The following is a 23,776-nucleotide window of genomic DNA, read 5'->3' as shown; positions in this document are numbered from 1 at the left end:
TTTCTCTCTCTCTCCCTCTCCCAGCCTTCCTCATCTCTCTCTAAAAGCAATAAAAAGATGTCTTTGGGTGAGGATTTAAAAAAAAATGGGAAAAATCAGGAGGGATATTTGTGTTGCAGAGTTCTCCCCTAAGAGGCAAGGGTCCCAGCTCAGGGTACCAGTGCCAGGAAAAGGAGTCCCTACAACATCTGGTTGTGAAAACCAGCAGGGATTGAGTGTGAGTGAGTGGGAGGATGGCTGGAGATCATGTTGCCCTCTTAATGGGCCTGTACATGAACTTGCTTGCTGACAAATTCGCTAACAAACTCACTTGCTCTGGGCTACAGAGCAGGGACAGCAGCTTAAAAAGTACCAGGGACATCTGGGGAGGGCTGGTTTCAGGGCAAGGGCTGGAGGTACAGGGGTCTGGGCAGCTCTTCCTGGGGAAGGAAGTATACTAGCAGGCATCATTATTCCTTTGTTGAACACTCCTGCCACTCAGTCTGAAGATACAATGGAGCATCAAATCTGAGTTCTCTGTTAACCTGGCTAGCACCATTAGTCCCGCCCTGGTGATTCCCTGAGATCCCAACCCACTCAAGTTGAGCACCTGCCATGAACCTCTTCCAGGGCCTGCTCCACGCAGGTGGACTGTCTAGGTTCATGCTGAGGGCCTTCCTAAAATCTCTTAAAGGTTCACAAACCCCAAACAAGTGGCAGCTGACCTCAGTGTCCCCTACAAGCAGCCTTAAGCCCAGCACAAGCAGTGGCTGGTCTCAACTTGCACTATAACTCCCATCAGGTGCCCATAAGCCTGGAGTAAGCATGGCCAGTCTTAGCTTAAAAAACAGCTTCAGCTAAGCAGCCATAGCCAGACACAAGTTGGCACAGGCCTCAGCTTATATTCAGGTATCCATCAAAGGGTCCCAAAGCCCAGCACAAGTAGCAACTGGCTTTGGTTCACAGCACTGTATCTCCAAAGCCCCTCCAAGCCCAGCACAAGCAGCAATCAACTGCATATCACTTTTTAGCTTCTACCAGGTGACCTCAAGCTCAGCATAAGTGGCGACTGACCTTGTCCTGCATTGAAGCCCCTCCCAAGAGGCCCCAGAACCAACACATCCAATGGTCAGCTTCAGACCACACCAAAGCATCACTGAACCAGCTCCTCAAATGACACACCCAAAGGGCAGACACAATAGGCACCAGAGCCCACTAAAGCAACTCCCTCTTCATGGCGCCACAACAGTGCACCCACTGTCGTCATAGCCAGCACACAAAGCTAGTTAGCTTGAGGGTTGACCAAACTCTAAGGCATGCCAACAGCAATCAAGGCTCAACTACAACAGAAGGACACACACAGCCCACACAAGGGGTACCCCTGAAACACTTGGCTGAGGTAACCAGGGACTATGCTACTGGGACCCAGAGTACATGTCCTACATAAGGCCACTCGACAAAGACTGGGATACAGAGCAGATCTACACATTCAGGGAGAAAGCCAAAATGAAGAGACAGAGATATGTTCCAAATGAAAGAATAAGACCAAACTCCAGAAAAAGAACTACCTGAAATGGAGACAAGCAACCTACCAGACATTGTCTCTCACTAAGTATCAAAACAGCGGGTATACAGATGCTCAATGAATTTAGGGGAAGAAGAGATGACCTCAGTGGGAAATTCTACAAAGGTACAAAACATAAAAAAGTACCAGTGAGAAATGAAGATTACAATAAGTGAAAGGAAAAATACACTGGAAGGAATCAACAACAGATTACATGAAGCAGATGATCAAATCAACTATCTAAATACAAGGGAGCTGAAAATACCCAATCAGAAAAGTAAAAGGGACCTCTGGACAACATCAAACATACCAACATTCCCATGATAGAGGTACCAAAAGAAGAAGAGAGAGAGCAAGAGTTTGAAAACCTATTGAAGAAATAATGACTGAAAACTTCCCTAACCTGGAAAAGGAAATAGATATATGAATCCAGGAAGCTCAGAGTCCCAGACAAGATGAACCCAAAAAGGCCCACACCAAGACAGCATAATTAAAATTCAAAAGGTTAAAGACAAAGAGAGAATCTTAAAAGCCGCAAGAGAAAAGCAGTTAGGTATGTACAAAGGAGCTCCTATAAAAATATCAGCTGATTTTTTAACAGAAACTTTGCAGGCCAGAGGAGATTCACATGAAACATTCCAAGTGATAAAAAGCAAAGACCTACAAACAAGACTGTTCTACCCAGCAAAGCTATCATTTAGAATTAAATGAGATCAAGAGTTTTGCAAACAAGAAAAAGCTAAAAGAGTTTAGTACCACTAAACTGGTATTACAAGAAATGTTAAAAAGACTTCTTTAAGAAGAAAAGTTCAAAAAATATGAGTAAGAAAATATAGGAAAGAAAAGAATTCTCACTGACAAAAGCAAAAAGTAAATGCAGGAGATCTACCAAAGTTAGTACAGGGGTTAAAAGGCAAAAGTAGGAAGATCAAGTGTAATTACAACAATAAATTAAGGGATGCACACACAGATATAAAAGTAAAAAATAATGACAAAGCAACACAAACATGGAAGGGATGAGTAAAAATTATAATGGTCTTAGAATATGTTTGAACTGAAGCAACCACCAACTTAAAATAGACTGCTTTACCCATAGTCTGGTATATATAAAGCACATGGTAACCATAAGCCACAAAGCTACAAGATACATACTATAAATAAATAGAAAGAAATCTAAACACAACACTATAGAAAGTCATCAACATATAAGAGCAGACCGCAAGAAAATAAGAACTAAAATAAGAGAACTAAAATACACTTAAAAATTAATAAAATGGCAATAACTACATACCTACCAGTAATTACTTTCAATGTAAGTGGATTAAATGCTCCAATTAAAAGACGTAAGATGGCTGAATGGATACAAAACAAGATCCATACATACATAGGCTGTCTAAAAAAGATCCACCTCAGACTGTAGACATATGCAGAATGTAAAGGGATGGAAAGAGATAGTTTGTGCAAATGCAAACAAAAGTCAACTGGAGTAACAATACTTGTATCAGACAAAACAGACTTTAAAACAAAGGCTATAAGAGACAAAGACATTTCACAATGACAAAAGGATAAATCCAACAAGAGGATATAACCCTTATAAACATTATGCACCTTAGGAGCACCTAAATATATAAAGCAATATTGATGGACATAAAGAAAGGGATCATCAGTAATACAGTAAGAAGGAGTAAGGTACTTTAACAGCCCACTGACATCAATGGATAGATCATCCAGGCAGAAAATCAATAAGGAAACAGTGGCCTAAAATGACACATTAGACAAGATGAATTTAATTGATATTTTTAGAACATTTCATCCCAAAGCAGCAGAATATACATTCTTTTCAAGTGCACATAGAACATTTTCCAATATAGAACACATGTTAGGCCACAAGTCTCGATAAATTTGAGAAGACAGATCACACCAACCACAATCTCCAATGGTAATGGTATGAAAACTAGAAATGATTTACAGGAAAAAAAGTGAAAACACACAAACACATGGGGACTAAATAATATGTTATACTAAACAAAGAATGGGTTAAGGGGATCAAGGAAGAAATCAAAAAAGGCCTTGAGACCCATATCTACTCAAGAAATAAAAATCATGAACATACAATCTAACCTTACATCTAAAGGAACTAGAAATAGAAGAATAAACAAAGCCCAAAATGAGCAGGAGGAAGGAAATAATAAAGGTTAGAGCACAAATAAACAAAATAGAGTAAAAAAATACAAAAGATGAATGAAACCAAGAACTGGTTCTTTGAAAAGATAAGCAAAATTGATAACCCTTTAGCCAGGCTCACCAAGAAAAAGAGAGGGCCCAAACAAATAAAATCAGAAATGAAAGAGGGGAAGTGACAACTGACGCTGCAGAAATACACAGGATTACTGGTATAAAGGAATCCTAAGAACAATTATATGCCAACAAATTGGACAACCTAGGAGAAATGGATAAATTCTTAGAAACAAAATCTTGCAAGACTGAATCAAGAAGACAGAAAATCTGAACAGATCCATAACTACGTTAACACTCTTCTAATGTCCATACTACACAAGGCAATTACAGATTCAATGGAATCCCTATCAAAATACCTATGGCATTTTTCACAGAACTAAAATAAATAATCCTAAAATTTATAGAGAACCACAAAAGACTCTGAATAGCTAAAACAATCTTGAGAAAGAAGAACAAAGTTGGAAGTATCACACTCCCTGATATTAAACTATACTACAAGGCTACAGTAATCAAAACAATATGGTGCTGGCATAAAAACAGCTACATGGATTCATGGAACAGAATACAGAGCCCAGGAATAAACTCATGCCTCTGTGGTCAATGAATCTATCACAAAGGAGGCAAGACTATACAATGGGGTAAAGACTGTGTCTTCAATGAATGATGTTGGCAAAAGTGAACAGAGGCATGCCAAAAAAATTGAAGCTAGACCTCTTTTACAAGAATGACCTCAAAATGAATTAAATACTTAAATGTAAAATATGAAACCATAGAACTCCTAGAAGAAACACAGTCATTGCTCTTAGCAATATTTTTTTGTGATATGTCCCCTTGGGGAGGGGAAACAACAGAAAAAATAAACAAATGGTTCTACATCAAACTAAAGAGTTTTCTGCATGGTAATGGAAACCATCAATAACACCAAAGAAAACCTACTGAATGGGAGAAGATATTTGCCAATGATACATCCAATAAAAGGTTAGTATCCAAAATAAATAAGAAATTCATACAACTTAACAGCAAAAAACCCCAAACAATTCAATTAAAAATGGGCAGAGGACATGAACAGACATTCCTCTAAAATGGACATACAGATGGCCAACAGACACGAAAAGATGCTCACTGTCATTAATTATCACAGAAATGCAAATTAAAATCACAATGAGATTATCACCTCACACCTGTCAGAATGGCCACCATCAATAAATCAACAAATAAGTGCTGGCCAGGATGTGGAGAAAAGGGGGTGGGCCCTTGTGCACTGTTGGTGGGAATGCGGATTGGTGCAGCCACTAATGAAATCAGTATGGAGGTTCCTTAAAAAATTAAAAGCAGAACTACCATATAATCTACCAATTCTACTTTTGGGTATTTATCTGAAGAAATACAAAACAGCAATTTGAAAAGATATATTTACCCCCTATGTTCACTGCAGCTTGATATACAATAGCCAAGACATGGCAACAACCGAAGTATTTGAAGATGTGAATGAATGAAAATGTGGTACATATATTAGTATACAATGGAATATTACTCAGCCATTAAAAAAAAAGACATCTTGCTATTTGCAACAACATGGATGGACCTGGAGGGTATTATGCTAAGTGAAATTCAGAAAAACACAAATACCATATGATTTCACTTATATGTGGAATCTAAAAACCAAAATGAACAAACAAAACAGAAACAAACTCATAGATGCAGAGAGCCAATTGATAGCAGCTAGATTGCAAGTGGGGAGGCAGTTGGAGAGATGAGTGAAAAATGTCAAGGGATTAACAAGTACAAGTTGGTAGTTATAAAATAGTCATAGGGATGTGAAGTACGGCACAGGGAATAGAATCAATAATATTGTAGTAACTATGTATGGGGCCTGGTGGGCGCTAGAATTATCAGGGTGATCCTAAGTTATATAGATGTCTAATCATTGTGTGGTACACCTGAAACTAACACATTGTATGTCACTGTAATTGATGACCGCTAGTTGGGCAGTGGTGATGGGGTGGAGGGGCTGAGCACAAAGATGAAAGGATCATGGATGTGGACAACAGTGTGGACACCGTGGGGGGGAGGTGAGTATGAGAGGACTAAACAGTAACAGAAAAAAATAAAGATTAAATTAAAAAATTAAAATAAAACCAAGTAAATTCTACTTAAGCCTTCGTTCCTCCATTTTTTTTCTTCTCATTTTAAAACATAACTATGGACTCATTCATTCCCCACTTGGGCTTCAACTCCTAACCACACTGCCACACTAGCTTTTTGTTGATGCCTTCCTCCCTCAGCCTCACCTGCTAGCTTTTGAACTGAATTAGTCAGGAATGAAGGATGGTGCTGTTTTTATCACGAATGAATATTGAGTTTATATGCTGTTTTTTGTACCTACTGATGCTCAAATGATATTTCTTCTTTGTTAATGTGGCAAATTACAGATTGGTTTTCAAGTGTTAAACAAACCTTACATTCCTGAGATAAACCCTACCTAGTTAAGGTGTATTATCTTTATTTGCATATTGCTGAACTTGTTCTGCTAAGGGCTTTTGCATTTATGTTCACAAGAGGTATCTGCAATTTTCTTGTAATGTCTTGGTCTGGTTTGGGTATGGGGTAATGCTACTCCCATAAACAGCTGGGATGTATTTCTTCTGCCTCACTTTTCTGAAAGGGCTTGTGTAAAACTGGCATTATTTCTTCCTAAAATGTTTGGTAGAATTCAGCAGTAGTAAAACCATTAGGATCGTCTCAGGAGAGTCAAGCAAAAAGTCGACTCAGCAAAGGAGACTATGGTGTGGCCAGTGAAAAAGGTGTAAGATTAAGTCTTGGAGGCCAAGAGAGCAATGCTTTTTGAAAAAGGAATAATCAACTACATCAAATCTGCTGAGAGGTTATTGAGAATTAGAAAATGACCACTTTATCTGGCAACACAGATTAGTGGTGACCTTATAAAAGCAGTTTTACTGAGAACAAAAGAAAATCTGAACAGAGTAGGCTGAAGAGAACATGGGAAGCAATGAAGTGAAAACACTGAATACATACAACTCTTGTGAATTTTGTTTAAACTGAACAGAGAAGAGGTAGTAAGTAGCCAGAGTATGATTTGGATTAAAGAGATAGTGGTTTGTGTTTATAGACTGAAGAAGCTACAAGAGCATGCTTACATGCTGACATGAACCATCCTATGAAGAGGGAGAAACTGCTACTGGAGAAGCCAGAAGATGACAAAAGGGACTGTCATCTCAGTCTCCAAGAGGAGTTGGTTGACCTTTAGATAAAACAATAAACAATTTACCCTAAACACAGGAGAGAAAACAGATAGAATGCGTACATACGCAGAGCAGTCTGGTAGATTTTATGACTGGAAAATGAGGAACTTTTCTTTTGAATCCTATTTTCTCAGTCAAGTACAAGACAAGATCATTAATCAGGAAGAGTGAATTGTAGATTTAAGAAGAAACAAGATTTGAATAGTCATTATAGAGAGGGCTCAGTAAATGTACTAACGGTACTTTTAGTTCTAAAAAGAAAATTAATAAATATTTGCATTACTAGTTATCTTTAGTCATATAAAAGTAGAAACTTCAATGACCATTAACTCGGGGTCAGTTAAATAAACCACAGAATAGAAACTCAGTGTAATATTATTTAGTAAAACAATGAAATAAAAGTGTGTGTGTATACAGGGGTGGGAAATAACACAATAATTGTTCATGTGGAATATAATACATAATTAATAAATACAAGAATAAACTGTTTTGTGTACTCACAACTGTCAACCTGCTTTTGCCCAACTCTGTATACATATAAACAGATATGCAGGATATCACTAAATAACTTATTTGTAAAGTGGTATAATAAAATTCTATTCATGTATGAAAAAATATTATATATGTGAGTATATTTACGTATGCACAGATATGTTTTCATAAACACAGGAAAAAGCCTGGAATAAATACACAACCAACTTTTGTGGAGGTTAGGTCTTGAGAGAGGCATGACTCCACTACATAGTACATGAAACAAGGAAAATCTGTAAGTCAGACACATATAGAAAATCCCATGTCCTTTACATGCTCCAATAGCATCAACACCATAATTCAAAAATTCAGACAAAGACTTTCATCATGGTACATTTTAATGAAAAATTAAAAGAAATCTAAATGTAAGAAAATTATGCAATTATTAAAAATGTTCACAAAAAGTTACATATTTTAAGGAGGGAATATTTCAGACACACAAAAAAGTATAAAGATTTTTTTAGAAAGCACCCATATATCAAACACCCAAATTAAGAACTTAATATAATTTTTTAATGATATGGAACTTTATGATAATGTTAAGTGGAAAAAAACCCTCAAAATATAAAATTTGAGTATGATTTCAGCTATGTAAAACAGCATGTAAAGGATAAAAAATATATGAAGTGATCAACAATGGTTTTCACTGGTGCTGAGAATGTGTGTGGATGACATCCATATCTCTTGATACTTTTCCTACTAGGTTTCTACAGTAAGTTGTTATCACTTTCATAATTATAAAAATTTTATTTTAAAAGTACAAAATTTTACTAGCACCATTACCTTGGGATCATGAACAAATGTATTTCCTTTGGTTCCAGGAGGGAAATCTCCAGTACAAATGTATTTTAGGCATTCAATAATGGTCTAAAGAAAGAAAAAATTATATTATGTAGTCATAAGAGAACCACAGAAGTTAATAATAAAATATTCATTATAAAATATTATTTACCATAGAGACTATAAAGATACAATCAAATAAAATTTGACATAAAACCTATAATATAGATATGATTAAATGTTAAAGAATAATTGTTGTAAGTTCATAGAAAAACTATATAATTAAGAAAATATAATAAAATAAAAATTTGGAAAAAATCTCTATTTCCAATTAAAACCCTATAAGCTAATTTCATAACAACAGCTAATGTAAACATGGTTAGCATAGTTAACAACAGTATTGTATAAGTGAAATTTGCTGAATTTAAATGTTTTCACTAAAGAAAGAATACGTGAGGCGATGGATTTGTTAATTAATATAGAGAATCCTTTCACCATTAGGTATTATCAAATCAGCAGGATGTATACTTCAAATATCTTACAACTTTCTGTGTCAATTATACCTGGATAAAACTGAAATTTTTTTACAAGTTAAAAAAAACACACACACCCGAACCAATGGCTAACAGTTACACAGACCTTACTATGTACCAGGTATTGTGCTAACTGCTTTTACACACTGCAACCATTTAATTCTCACATTAATCCTGGGCTGCAGAAACTACTTTTATCCCCATTTTATAAATGAGAAAACTAAAGCACAGAACATTTACTGAATTTTTTGGACCATAAAACACGCCTAGGTTTTAGAGGAAAATAGGAAAAACAATTCTGAGGCAAAAAATGTGGTAAAATATTTAATAACATAGGCCACTCCCCCTGCCCCCCAGCAAGTCAGGTAAGCTACATTTGGACTATAAGGTGCACCCAAATTTGGGGGGGGAGTACATCTTATAGTCTGAAAAATATGGTAAGTCACTCTTGCACAGTCACACAAGCTAACACATGGTGAAGCAAAAAATTTGTACTCAGGCTGCCAGTGCTCATAAACACACTAGTCTCCTCTACAGTAAATGACAATGCAATACTAGGTACATAATAGGCATTCAGTAAGTATAACATTTTCACATAAAAGTAAGCAAGAGTCAGGTATTCAGCTCTCAACACTAAATCTTATCTTTCTCTACACTTTTTTTTTTTTAAAGATTTCATTATCTATTCTTAGAGAAAGAGGAGAGGGATAGAAATATCATTGTGTAGTTGCCTCTCACACACCCAGTCATGTTCCCTGACTGGGAATTGAACCAGTGAACCTTTGGTTCGCAGGCCCACACTCAACCCATTGAACCAGGCAGGGATCTTGCTCCACCCTTTTAACAAAACTTCATTTCCTCTTCTCCGTTACACTGCTACCTCCTTGCTTTTTCTCAAGTCCTCTTCCAGAACAGCCCCTCAACTATACTTTTCCCATAATTGGTTGCCACTTCAGGGCCCAACTCTAATTTCTAAATATTCCCAGGGTTTAAAAAAAAAATCACAGTGAGTTGTACTCAAATTTTTTGGCTACGTAAGAGCATCCTAACAACAAAATACAGGTATACCTCAGAGATAGTGCTGGTTTGGCTCCAGACCACTGAAATTAAGCGGGTCGTATTTTATTTGTTTCCTGGTGGAGGAACTTGCCTTCAGTTTGTAAAAAAATCACAGCATCTGTGAAGAGCAATAACGCCACGTGCAATAAAACGAGGTATGCCTGCAGTTTTCCAATTTTAAGCCTCACCGCCTCAGTTTCATCTTAAAATTAAGCCATTTATTTCCTGTTTATTATGCGTATACAGTCAGCATACTTGTAAACTCACATATTTATATTTTGTAGCTTTAGTAGGTTCCTTTATTGAGACAAATACCAGGGAGTGAGTGCTATGTTCTGGGAGCAAAGAGTGTACAAAAAAACATCAAAACAAACAAAGAGGCCTCTTGTAGGACTTAGCTCTCGGAGAGCCGTAGCTCCGGATCCCAAGTGTACCTTGCCTAGCATACACGCCGGGACACCGTTAGGATGCTGGGTCTGTTCGACTTTTCAAGTCTCTGGCCACGCCCCGGGGCCTGGGAGTCACCCAGAGGGCAGCACTTCCAGGGGTCCCAAGAACAGAAAAGTAGAGGCGCCTCCCGTCCTCATCCGTGCTCTTAATTCTCCAGGTATTTTTATTTCCCAGATTCGTAAGATGTAGCGACCCGAAAACGGAAGGTGGCTAACTCCGGACTTACCGTCTTCCCCGCCCCATTGGGTCCAACCAAAATTGTGAGGGGACTGAAGAAAGTGATAATTTGCTTATCTTTGTCCTCTATTCCAAAACTCCGCACGCCCAGAATGCTCATCTTTTCGATCCGGGACATGTTTGTAAATGTTATTTCAACACCAAGGGCCCAGCAAGGTTTGGCGGTGCGGCAGAGCGGGGCGAGCGCGGGCCGGGAGGGTCCGGGTGGGAGCGAAGGCTCTCGCTGGAACCTTCCTCCCGCGCCGCCTTGCTTCCCGGCTGGGTGACAGGGCGGGTGAGGGTCGCCCGGGGGATGCCCGCGGCAGACACAAAACACAGGCCGAGAGACTCCCACCTCCGTTCCCACTCACAGATTCCCGCCTCTGGGTGCCCCGCGAGTCACGTGAGTCGCTACAGCCTGCGACTATTTACGCCGCAGTCCCGGGGCACGCCGGGAAGTCGGCGGCCCGCGTTGCGCGCGCACCTCTGACTTCCGCAGCAGTAGCGACCCAGAGGGTTGGGTCCTGTGTTTAGGGGTGACCGTAGATTCCGTCTCTGTACTGGTCGGGAGTACACCGAGAGGCACTAACTCTGAGGGGAGACGAAGGCTTATGACAGACAACAGTTCTCGAAGTGTGATCCAGGAAGGGAAGGGAGTGCGGTGTCCGCTTACCAAAAATTTTCTAAAAATACTCAGACGTTATTTGTCTTCATTCTCATTTGCTCCCTTCTGGAGTGTTTTCCAGTGATCGTATGACGTATGGTGACGCCATCGCAATGATGACTAATGGAATGTGTGCTTGTGTTCTTGTGCCTTAAAAAGAATCTCAATTTTAATTTATAATTGGGTAAATATTGATAGTTATGAATCACAGAAAGCCTCTGGAGATGTAGTGTACAATACAGGGAATATAGTAGTACTTGCAGTGTTGCATGGTGACAAAGGGTTGCTAGACTTAGTGTGGTGATTATATCAAGATATATAAATCACTGTTTTGTGCTTGAAACTAATATATATTGTATGCCAACTATATTTTAATAAAAATATTTTTTAAAGTTCTTCGGGGTCCTCTTAATTTTTAAGAATGGAGAGAGATGTCTAAGACCAAAAGTTAAATGTTGTTATAAAATTGTAAAATATTGTGCAAATATTAATGAGAATGAAATCCACTCCTGTAAGTATTGACAACATAGGAACAGATATCTTTCAAAAAAGAAAATTTTGGTTGTGCAAAAATAATAAAATGCCTACTGCATACCATAGCGTTTACAGTTAACAATATTATATTGTATACTGAAAATTTTGCTAAGAGGGTAGATCTTGTTAATTGTTCTTACAAAAAAATAAAGTGGGAAGAAACTTTTGGAGGTGATGGATATGCTAATAGCATTGATCAGAGTAGACTTATCTCCAAAGTCATTGTGTTGTATACATTATGTACAAATTTTTGTATGCCAAAAGAAATTAAAGTAAAATAAGGGAAAGAGAAATGACCTTTCTTAAAAATGAGAATATTGCTTTTTGGAAACCAACTAAATGGACGGATATCACATGCGAAGATGTATAGCAAAATTACAAAGACAGTAGTGGAAGATATTAAAATTAAAAACAAAAACTTTGGACTACTGAGAAAAATGCAGGAAACACTCTCCAATCACATACTCCCAAGACAATCATTTATAGAACTTACTACATAAACAAAAATTTCACATCAAAGGATCCAAGTGGGGAAGGCCAGTAAAGGTTGTCTTGATGTACCAAGTAAGAAAATATGAAAGTGCCAGTTTTCATGGTGCATATTTTAAATTACCAATGGGACAAAACATGAAAATTGTACAGTAATGCCCTATGTGACTAAGCAGATGCAATAAAACGACACTAGATTAAAGACCTTTTTTATTTTTATTTTTTCTTACTTTTTAACGTTTTCTTTTTTAATCAACACCAGAAAATTACTAGGAGAAACTAAGTAATGAATGTTTAGCATCTCTATTTGGCTGTACTTCTCTCACACCATTTTTCTCATTGAGGCTTTCACAAAGTTTCTATATAAGACAATTCAAAATTTACTGATGAGTTCATTATTTTCATATTTATTTCCTGTGGCTGTCTGAAAGGAGATTCTCACAGTAGGGTTCCAACCATGTAAACAGTAAGGAAACTATGATTTATGCTCTTGCCTGGTATTAACATAATGAAAGCTCATTTTTTTTCAAAGTCAGGTTTACTGAAGCATAATTTTTTAAAAGATTTTATTTATTAACTGTAGAGAGCAGGGAAGGGAGGGAGAAAGAGAGGGAGAAAAACATCAGTTTGTGGTGCCTCTTGCACACCCCTTACTGGGGACCTGGCCCAAAAGCCAGGCATGTGCCCTGACTGGGAATCAAACTGGCAACCTTCTGGTTCACAGGCCACACTCAATCCACTGAGCTACACCAGCCAGGAACCAAAGTTTAACTTGTATACAGTAAAATCCATCCTTTCCTGTGTACAATTCCATGAGTTTTGACAAATGTAAACATGCATAACCACCAAGATAGCTTTTTCCCCACCACTGCTATTTAAATAAATACTTGGATACATACTTGAATGTCAGAAAGAAGAAAAAAAACAAACACTATATCTTCTTTTACTTACCACTCTAAGTTCCAGGCTGATGAAGATTTAGGTATTTCTGAAAGCAATAAAAGAAAACCCCAGAAATGTAATTACTCTCACTTTAAAAAAAAATTATACCCAGGATATGTTCATTGATTTTACAGAGAAAGGAAGGGATGGGGGAAGAGACAGAGACAGACATCGATTGTTTGCCTCCCGTAGGTGCCCCAACCAGAGGGATCAAACCTGCAACCTTTTGGTATCCCTGGCCAGGGCTTACCCTCACTTTTAAAGGAGAATTTTATGAACCAAAGTAATATGAAAAATTAGCAATGACCAAGACAACCAGACGTTATGTCTCCTGTGAACTTAACATGAAGTATCCAACTCTTACTCAGTTTTTTTTTTTTTAAGGTTAAACTTGAATCACACCTTTAACTTCTAGTTCACAGGAAGTAAGGATTAAGCTAATAACAACATAAAGATGGAAAGGGCCAATCTGGAAGGTGGGGTGTACTGCAAGGCACCAGCCCAGGTTCCCCTTGTCATTAAAACAAGGAGATTTGAAAAGGCTTTTTTTTTTTTTTTTTTTAGGACTGTTGCAAATGAAAAGAGATTTCAGTTACATGTCAGCCAGATGCAACACAGGGTCCTGGACCTGATCCTGGTTTGGGCTTAGAGATGTGAAGGGAATTTGGGGGGATACGTGGGGAAACTTTCTGAATATAGACTGGAAATTAAATGCTAAAAGAATTATTGTTAATTTTATTATATTAAATGTGATATTTTGCTATGTAAGAAAATTATCATCTTGGGGGTGCATATGGATGTGTTAATGGTAGTGTCATGCTTTCTGTCTTTTAAAATACTTCAGAAAAAATTATGAGTTGAAGGAAATAAATGGACATGATGAGGTAAATTCCCTTACAAAACTTTTCAACTTTGTAACAATAGGAAACTCTAAAACTAAAATGACTCCAGGAGGAAGGTGGAAAAGATCTGCAATAAAAATGATTAGTCCCTAAAATAAAAAGCACTAAAAAGGCAGATCAGTCAAGTTCCCAGTTCTCAGTAAAGTACTACTGAAAAATGTTTGGTTTCACTTATATTATACTCAGTGAAGTGGAAAATAAAAGCACCATGAGATACTATCTTGCACCTATTAGTGAATCTCTTTATCCTCATAATACTTTCTCACATAAATTCTTTTTCTGGTGTTGGTATTGGTACATCAGCTTTATTTTGATAAATATTTATCCAGCCTATCTTTTCATCCCTTGATTTTTAACCTTTTAATGTCATTTTTCATGAAGTGTATCTCTTGAAAATAGATGAGATGATTTTAATACAATTTTATAGTATCTTCCTTTTCATAGGTGAGTTTAATCTGTTTTCAATTACTATGATTCTTGATAAATTTGGATGTATTTCTCTTACTTTTTTTTCTGTGCTTTTTCTTTACTTCTTTTTCTCCTTTCCTGGTTTCTGGATCCATTGGGCTTCCTTTATTCTCATGTTTTATTCTACTGGTTTGGGACTTACACATTCGATTCCTGTTACTTTAGTGATTGCTTTTAAATTTTTTACATGCCTATTTTGAAATGTAAAGTTAGTGTCTTTAGCAACCTCCCACTGGTACAAGCACCGTAACATGCACCCATTCCGATCACTCCTTCCAGCTCCTACATTATCATTGCTTAGTATCTTCATTCCTCATTGTCTTGAAATCCCCTAAATAAATTACTTTAAACCAGCATTGTTTATTTAGCTTCACCAACATATTTGTCAGTGTCTTTGATTACCATCACGTCTGACTTCACACCTTCCTTCAGGGTTCATTTCACTGATTCCTCTAGCAAAACCATCAAACCCTATTGCTAAAGAAGTCTGTCCCACAGGCTGATGTCAGGATTAAACAAAGTTGTTTTCATTTTTTTTAAAGTGTTTCTAAATTGCAAAACACTGTAAAAATATAAGAGATTTATATTTTGTGCACAGAATATTTTCAGAGGGGTAATCTGGTAAAATGTAACAAAAGCTAAAAATGATCACACAAGTTCCTTAGAATAAGGAAATATTTTTAGAAATGATACAATTGTGGAATGCCAGAAACAACCCAAATGGTGAAGTAAATTGTAGTACATCAGTTTCATCCCATAGCAGATAACCTTTAAAATAACAAGTGGATACATGAAGAAGTATTAGCAAACACAGAAAGATAAACACAAATTGCATGTGTTCCTTGATTACAGATCCATAAAGCTGTCTGTGTTAGTAAAGATTGGAAGAAGTCATCAAAAAAGCCTGAAGTTCCTAGGCCAAGGGGAAGAAGTTTTGCGTTTATTTTCTTATAACCTTTATTCAATAAAAAATTATTTTAAGCATATGCTTGAGGATCGAAAGGATGGAGGTTAGAATAAGGTCAGAAAAGGAAAGAGATACTATCATTTTACATTTAGTCACCAAAAAAAATTTGGTGGCATCATGCCTAAGTGATTGATTAGAATCAGTTCATAGAAAAGTCATTTGACCTTAAATGACTACATGGTTAGTGAAAACCACAGTTATCAGTTTTTAAAAACAGGTTCCCAATTTGGAAGCCACGAGTAGAGACAAAGGTTTTAGGGCAAAAGGATGGATGTTACCCACTGATACACCTGTTCCACACTAATATAATTACTAATAATTCTTAATTCTGATTACTGGTTGCTAATTTCTATCTGTTCTCTTAAAATAATGTGGATTTCTAAAAATGTCCTGGTAGTTCACATTGGCTTGGTTTCTAGCTGAGCCTTGAAGTTTTGCTCTTTTTTTTTTTAGGAGCCCTGTCAAAGTTGTCTCTATTCCTTCACACTCTTTGAGTTTCCACAGTGCGCATATTAATTTGTTCAACCAATACAACCAAATGCCTGCTTATTCATTCAGTTATTTATTCAACAAATATCAACTGAGTGTCTACAATAGGCTGGTCGTTGAGAATGAAGAGATCAATTAAATTAAATCCTTATTCTCAAGGAGCTCACAGACTAGTGGCTAAGTCAAAAGGCCCCCAGTCTATGACATTCATAGGGTACAAAGTCTCGTAATAATCACAGTAAAACAATTACTAATTTTGTTCAATGTGCAATGCTTTTTAATAAAGCTTTTAAATAATTTTATAATTGCATTAAAGTTGCAAAAATATTATAGAGAGTTCCCGTGCACCGTGCCCCGAGTTTTCTCTGTTGTTCACGTTAGTAGGACTCACTTGTCCCTTCTGAGAAGCCCACAATGGGTTATTACTAGACTCCACAGTTTCTTTGCGGAGGTGGGGGCTTAGTTTTACCTAGTGGCCTTTTTCTGTTCCTGGATCTTATCCAGGATATCACGTCACATTTAGTCATCCTGCCTCCTTAGGCTCCTCTGGTGGGCGACAGTTCCTCAGACTTGCTGGTTTTTGATGACCGTGACAATTTTAAGGAGTACTGGTCAGGCATTTTGTCCTTTGCTTTGGGTATGGGCAATGTTTTCCTCATGGTTCAACAGAGTGTGTGGGTTTGGGGGAGAAAGACCACAGAGATAAAATGCCATTCTTATCACATCATATCACGGGTACGTGGTATTAATATGACTTAGCACTTTTGGTGTCGACCTTAGTCACCTGGCTGGGGTTTGACAGATTTCTCCATGGCAGAGTTACCCCTTTGACAATCCGCTTTCCATACTGTACTCTTTTAAATAAAGTTACCGTGCACCCCTCACTCAAGGTGGGTGATGCTCCACTTTCTGGAGAGTGAAATATCTACCTAAATTAGTTGGGACTCTTCTGCACAGGAGATTAAAAAACCATTAACTTTCGTTGGGAGTTTTACATTAATAAAGTTCTTTCAAACACATTATTTTTTTTTAACAAATCAGTTTTTTTTTTTTTTTTTATTTTTAGAGAGAAAAGGGAGGAGGAGAGAGAGAGAGAGAAACATCAATGTGTGGTTGCTGGGGGTTCTGGCCTGCATCCCAGGAATGTACCCTGGCTGGGAATCGAACCTGGGACACTTTGGTTCCCAGCCCGCGCTCAATCCACTGAGCTATGCCAGCCAGGTCAAACACATTATTTTATGGTCACTGCTCCAAGAGAGTTTGCAGTCAGGCTGGGGAGATCAGACTCAGAGAAGGAGAGCTAACAACCAATACGACATTGTAAGAAATATAATTGTGTACACCCATCTGCATAGCAGCGTTATTCATAAGAGCCAAAGTGTGGAAGAAACACAAACAGCTGTTGAGGATGACTAGATAAACAAAATGTGGTATATTCATACAATGGAATATTCCTCTACCTTAAAAATGAAAGAAATTCTGTCACATGCTACGACATGGATGAACCTTGAAAACATTATGCTAAGGAAATAAACCAGTCATAAATATATAAATACTGTATGATTCCACTTACACGAGTTACCTAGAATAGTCAAATTCACAAAGACAGAGAGTAGATGCCTGGTTGCCATGACGAGGTGAAGGGGCACTAGGGAGTTCTAGTTTAAGGGGTAGACAGTTTCAGTTTTGCAAGAGGAAGAGAACTCTGAGGATGGACCACACTACACTGTGAGTGCACTTAACACCACTAACCTGTACAAATAAGATGGTGAAGATGTTGAGTTTTCTCATATGTATTTTACCATAACTTAAAACATTAACAAATATTTTGAATAGGTTTTTAAAAATTACTACTCCTCTAATAGGAGTCCACAGCTGTATAGTAAACCAGAGGCTGCAAAATGGCACCATGTATGGTTTTTAAAAATATGCATTGCCAAAATTTAAAAAGCAAGAGATTCTGTGTATAATCACAATTTCTGGCTTCTTTGAAAAATGGATGACCTGGCCACAGAAGGCCAAGGGTGTCACAGGGCAACAATCAGCGGGAGCTGAGTAGCACCTGCCACTTGTAGGCAGGTCGTAGGCGCTGCAGCTTCCCTCGGCCCCGCCGCCTGTGTCGAGCTACACCTTGCTCATCTCACTCATTCTCATGGTCAGTGAGTGTGACTCTCCTAACAGTAGTGAGTGGCTGGCAAGTTTTCTCCTGCTCAGTGAAGGCTAGTACAGTGGTACCTCAATCCTCCACCACCCAGCTTGCCCGCGCAGCCCTGTAACGGAAGTTAAAAACTCAGAACTTGGTGTGTTTAAGGTATCACAATCACAAGTCACTTGGCAGTTCCTCTGAAACCTTGTTCTAAGCCTGCACTTCCTCAGAGTAGCCCAAAGGAGTCCGAGAAGAACCAGAGCGAACACTCTCCTTGGAAATCCTCCGGGGAAAGGAGGCTCCTGCCAGAACCCAGCTTTGGTTCTGGTGGCACATTTTAAGAACACCTCCATCCACGCCTCCTGTGGTTCCTGCCTGACTCCTGAAGTGAGCCAGAATCTCCCGTGCAGTCTTAAGGAAAAGTCCTTTCAGGTGTTCAAGCCAGAGGTGTCTAACCAGGAACCCCAAACTTCAGCACAAACAGAACATGGTTCAGGAGGCTGCCACCAAAGTCCCGCACCACTTTGTCGTCCCTGTGCAGAGTTCTGCTTACATGCATGCAGAAGGCATGTCTAGCTGCCAGCTACCTCTGTCTCCCCTATGAAACTTGGGCCAGCTTTGGAAAAGGGTTCTACATCGCCATCTGTGTTTGGTACCATCTGTCCCAGATGCTTGAGATAGTCCTACAGTCAGGCTTCCAGGCCACATACCCAGAACCACTCTGGGATGCTCACTGAAACCTTCCATTAAAAGCAACTGGTTTACAGTGCCCTTATGGACCAAGGAAGTGTGTGGTTTAAAGGGCCTTCAATGGCTCCCTTCTGGGATTACTGGTCTGAGTCTAAGGAACAGAGAAGCTGGTTCCCCGATCGTGTCTGGCCTGCCCAGGGTGTGAATGGACACCCCACCCTTGTCAGACAGGAAGGAGAGGCCATGCCAATATGGTATGTGTCTGTGAGGGATCCTTCCTGGTCACCTTTCCAGCATCCACATCCCTCTTACTGCCACAGAGGACCCCACATTTCTTAGGTATGCCATTTGGGTGGGATGAAGCCAACCTCCAGCTCCAGGGAAAGCCAACCAGTAATATCCTATAATCCTGGCCACTGTTCAAAAGGGCAAGCATATGATCCCTTGTTGCAAAGAGGCTGAATTTGGGGACTTTTGATGGACCAGTCAGAACAGCACAGTTCGCTTTTTCCTGCTGCTCACGAACAGGATACACACAGGTCTGGGAGTTTTGGCATCATTTAGGACCACTGTAGGAGAGCTGCCTGAGAATGGAGTCATGTAACCATTTGTGGCACAAGCTAATAAAGTCCCTGTTTGGCTTCAATGAATTTGAGTTTGGTGTTTGGTTACTGGCAACACAAAGGGTCCAAATCAAGACCCCAGTGCACCCAACCTGACCTGGCTCTGGTTTGATGGTCTCTGCTCTAATCACCACCTTCCCACCAATATTTTCAGCAACTTTTAAAGAAAATCAATCTAGCCCTGGCTGGTGTAGCTCACTGGATTGAGCGCAGGCCTATAAAGCAAAGGGTTGCTGGTTCGATTCCCAGTCAGGGCACATGCCTGGGTTGCAGGCCAGGTCCCCAGTAGGGGGTATGTGAGAGGCAACCACGCATTGATGTTTCTCTCCCTCTCTTTCTCCCTCCCTTCCCTTCTCTTTAAAAATAAATAAATAAAATCTTAAAAAAAAAAAAGAAAATCAGTCTAGCAACCACCGTGATCGAATTTAGTAAACCTGAAAAAAAAGTTCTCAATATTTGTGTATTTTAGCATAAAATTCTATTTAGTGGTTTATATCATACTTCTCTCTTTTTATGAGTATCTTTTAAGAGGAAATTCAGTCTTCTGACTTTAAAAAATGCAAATGTGGGGCAATGACCAAAGAGGTTTTCTTTGGTACTAGAAAATGTTTTTGAAGGGGGAAAAACAGGGATTTTTATTATTAAAAGATAAAAATGAATTTTGTTTAAGATAGAAGGCATTGGAAACATTTGGTTTCATAATATGCCATTATTAGACAGTCTCTATCTGATGGATGGAAATTATTCATTTCCTCAAAGAGAGAGCGAATAAATTGGTTGGGGATACCATCTAAACAATGCACTTTCTTTGCCCACGGCAAGCGTTGCACATTTCAGAGCCATGAGAATGCTCCTGCACTTGAGTCTCCTAGCTTTTGGAGCTGCTTCCACGTGTGCTGCTGCCGTGCTGAGTCCCATGCAAAGGCTGGTGGCAGAGACCATGGCGCTGCTCTCCACTCACCAGGCTCTGCTGATAGGCGACGAGGTAACGTTTCTTCCTGAGTGCTGTAGTCTGCAGAAGGCACCGGAGATCACCGGTGTGGCTAATGCTTAAAGATCGGTTATGAATAATGAAATTACAAGTGTGTGTAATAGACAACTGGTAACCATTTCACGGTCGTTTTATTCGGTCATGAATGCTTGAGTGCTTTGAGGGTGACTGTATTTCCTTTCCTTTTCAGAACCTGATGATCCCTACTCCTGGACATAAAGACGTAAGTTGAAGTCTGATTGCGAGAACAAGCAAATTGCATGCTTTAGGCTGTGAAGCAGTAGTTATCATCGGGACTGTTTTTATGTCCTGTATTCTGTTTTTATGTGTGGGGTGTGAATCTTTGTACTTGTAACTATCAAGAATGACTTTACCACAGGTAGAGAATATTCAACAAGCAGCTCAGGACCTTTGGGGAGGCTGTCAGCTGAGAGGTGCCCCTTGGTACCCACTCGGCTCTGACCACTGGCAGCTTTCCTCACTTTAATGCCTTTTTGAAAGTGTGAGCAGCTCAGGGTAGTATCTTTAGAATCATACTCAGTACACATTGAAATATACAATGAGTGCTGTGTGTTAACGTTCACTTCCACATTTGAAAAACAACCACGATGTGTGATGGAATGGCATGCACTTGCAGCGAGTCACGGTCACACTGAAATGTAAAATCGGTGACTTCATCAGTCTAAATAGAATAAGATGATCAGGTAGAACTATCACAATAAACTCTGATGTAAGGTCAGTCAGTAATGTAGTTGTATTATGCTTCCTAAACATTTTATTTTTGGTTCAGTACTGAATTTTTATATCATTTGCAAAACTCCTCAGGAAGGATGTAAGCCATGACTACTTTTAGAAATTCTGTCGTGGTGCGAGTTGGTGCCGCCTCAGAGGGGAACAAGCAAACAACTCTTTGTAGACGGGAACTCATGTAAACACCACAAAACAAAGTCCAGCTGTTTGGGACAAATTTTTCCTACCTTGATTGGATTACTTATGTTTTTTAAACCTTCCTCATTCAGCACCAACTGTGCATTGAAGAAGTCTTCCGGGGGGTGGAGACACTGAAGAATCAGACTGCACAAGGGGACGCCGTGGAAAAACTCTTCCAAAACCTGTCTTCCATAAAAGAGTACATAGACGGCCAAAGGGTGAGTGGAAACATTTCGTGGGAATTTCAGTGTGTTTGTTTGGCTGTGCCTAGTTTTACAGGAATTGACAGGTTCCTACAATACCTCTTCTCTGCTCTTTTTCACAGAAAATTAAGTGTGAAGGGGAACGATGGAGAGTAAAAAAATTCCTGGAATACCTACAGAGGTTTCTTGGTGTGATGAACACTGAGTGGCCAATGGAAAATGAAGACTAAACTGGCTTCTTGTAGCGAAGGGTTTTGGAGGAGGAGAAGGATGTTTTCTTACCATGAAGATGAGGGTCAACCAAGGGTAGGGCCTTCGTGTTCAATGTAATTAAACTTCCAAGGCAAAGTATCAGTCATTTCAGGCATACTGCTACTTCACTACCTCATCTAGGAAGAAAGCACAAAAATAAAGTTTTCAAGATATATTTCAGATATAGGACTCTTGGAAATATTTTCCTCCAGTCTGTTCCAGGCAAAATAGATGTATACTTTTATCTTATTTAATACAACATCCTGTAAACATGTCTGTTAACTTAATATTATTTATGAAATGGTTAAGGATTTGGAAACTTACTATTTATTTCATGTAATGCTGTGTCCCAATAAAACAAAAAGAGACCACTCTGGTTCTGTTCTGCTGCTGGCCTTTTTCTTTCTCCCGAAGTGAGCGCTGTGTGTGTGAGAACAGGCTGAGCGTGGAGGGGCTGTGTGTGTGCCGGCCGAGCACTCCCGTCGTGCTGGCAGCAGAAGGCGCAGGGTTGCTGGGCATGTGGACGTGGTGCAGCAGGACTTAGCAGGGGTATGGGCAGCAGGGACACTGGCAGGGGCTGAGGCTGGTCTCCTCTCCACGGTTTACCCAGAACCTAGGATGATGCAGGTTAAATGGTAGGTGATGAATGAATGAATGGATGAAGGCATGAATGCATAGACCTTCTAGGACTAGCCAAAAGAAATTAAAGTGAGTTTCAAGGCTCCCCTTGTGAGGAGGACAGTAGGACAGTGGTCCTAGATGAATAGGACAGTGTATGAATCTGAAACTAGGTCTCATCTCAGCCTATGAAAAGAATTTGGCAGGCCGATCCTACTTCTGGCTTAGGAAAAGATCCAGAAAGACCCTCTTTGTGGAGTCCAGAGCCCAGTGGCCTGGGGGAGCTGTTCTGCACCTCACTTGACACTGAGCCTAACAAAAGAGGCAGAGAGGTGCTGGCAGCCGGTTATGTCGGGGAGGCTGGGTTCTCAAGGTCCCCACCAACCTGTGTTCTGGCAGGCAGAGGAGAACTGGGCAGAACGACACTCTATCTGCCCGCTTATGGCTCTCTGCACTACAAGTGGAGGTCCTTTGGCTTGCAAAAATTTCTCAGGGATCCAGAAAATACATCCTTTACAATATACTCAAGATTTTAAAGCTGAGACCCGGAGGCGAGGCCGAGTAGCAAATAGTTCGCTGTGCCACTGATTTCTTCACTCCGTTACTGACCACAGGCCCTGCTCTGCGTGCTGGGACACTGTGTTGGCCTGTGCAGAAAGCCTTCCTGGGCGGAGCCACTGCCCTGGGCATCGTCTGCGTGGATTGCCTGGGATGTGCTCAATTGCTTGTGTGGAGCAACCTCTCCTACTGTTTGTGGATGCAGGAGAGGGGCCAGAGCAGTCTTCGAGGAACCCCAGGTGGGAGCACGCAAGTCCTTCTGTATAAGCAGGTGTTTCCCTTCGTGCATGAACTCGGACTCCCCCGGCCCAGGCCCCTCACCGGTGCTTCCACCAAGCCCCACTGGTGCTGGAGCTGAGTCAATGAAGAGGAAGACGGGTCAGCACAGCCCAGCCGACTGCTCTAGAAGCTGACAGGAAACAGGAAACTCGACTCGTGCCAGGAGTAAATGTCAATCTAATTCAAATCAGCCAGTACTCATAGGGCCCCCTCACTTGCCAGGACTATTCTAAGGACTTGGATCCGTCAGTGAATACGACAGACCAAATTCCCTGCCCTTGTAGACTGACATTCTCTCTCAAAAAAGGTCATCTTCCCACTTCCTTGTCAAAGTTCAATATAGTTCGTGTGGGTTTAAGACAGGAATATCCTATCTGAAATCTCACTGATGAACTCTTACCAACCTGGCAGGTCTCAG

At 39.7% G+C, this 23,776-nt stretch overlaps 2 protein-coding genes and 1 long non-coding RNA gene across 3 annotated transcripts in view; 2 read left to right on the top strand and 1 right to left on the bottom strand.

The window, feature by feature from the left end:
- The window catches only part of RAD50 (RAD50 double strand break repair protein), a 76,969-nt gene extending 65,941 nt beyond the window's left edge, over positions 1-11,028 (bottom strand). Inside the window, exons 1-2 of the mRNA XM_028527377.2 lie at positions 10,624-11,028; positions 8,359-8,442 (exon numbers count right to left, since the gene is read on the bottom strand). Of these exons, the coding sequence (XP_028383178.1) occupies positions 8,359-8,442; positions 10,624-10,752 (213 nt within the window). The 5' untranslated portion in view covers positions 10,753-11,028. The remainder of the gene's footprint in view (positions 1-8,358; positions 8,443-10,623) is intronic.
- LOC118498020 lies at positions 4,272-13,409 on the top strand. The gene is made up of 3 exons (XR_004900542.1): positions 4,272-4,456; positions 10,355-10,358; positions 13,399-13,409. It is a non-coding gene; the product is annotated as an uncharacterized LOC118498020 (long non-coding RNA).
- A 6,723-nt stretch (positions 13,410-20,132) lies between these two features.
- On the top strand, positions 20,133-22,247 carry IL5 (interleukin 5). The gene is given in 7 exon segments (XM_028528969.2): positions 20,133-20,216; positions 20,218-20,292; positions 20,295-20,313; positions 20,316-20,512; positions 20,709-20,741; positions 21,538-21,666; positions 21,774-22,247. Coding segments are annotated over 7 exon segments (645 nt in total). The 3' UTR covers positions 21,882-22,247.
- Positions 22,248-23,776: the final 1,529 nt, after the last annotated feature.

The sequence above is a fragment of the Phyllostomus discolor genome, chromosome 13 (genome assembly GCF_004126475.2).
Source record: "Phyllostomus discolor isolate MPI-MPIP mPhyDis1 chromosome 13, mPhyDis1.pri.v3, whole genome shotgun sequence".
Classification (NCBI taxonomy): domain Eukaryota; kingdom Metazoa; phylum Chordata; class Mammalia; order Chiroptera; family Phyllostomidae; genus Phyllostomus; species Phyllostomus discolor.
Note: the sequence above shows the minus strand (reverse complement) of the source record. Positions and strands in the feature narration are given on the sequence as shown.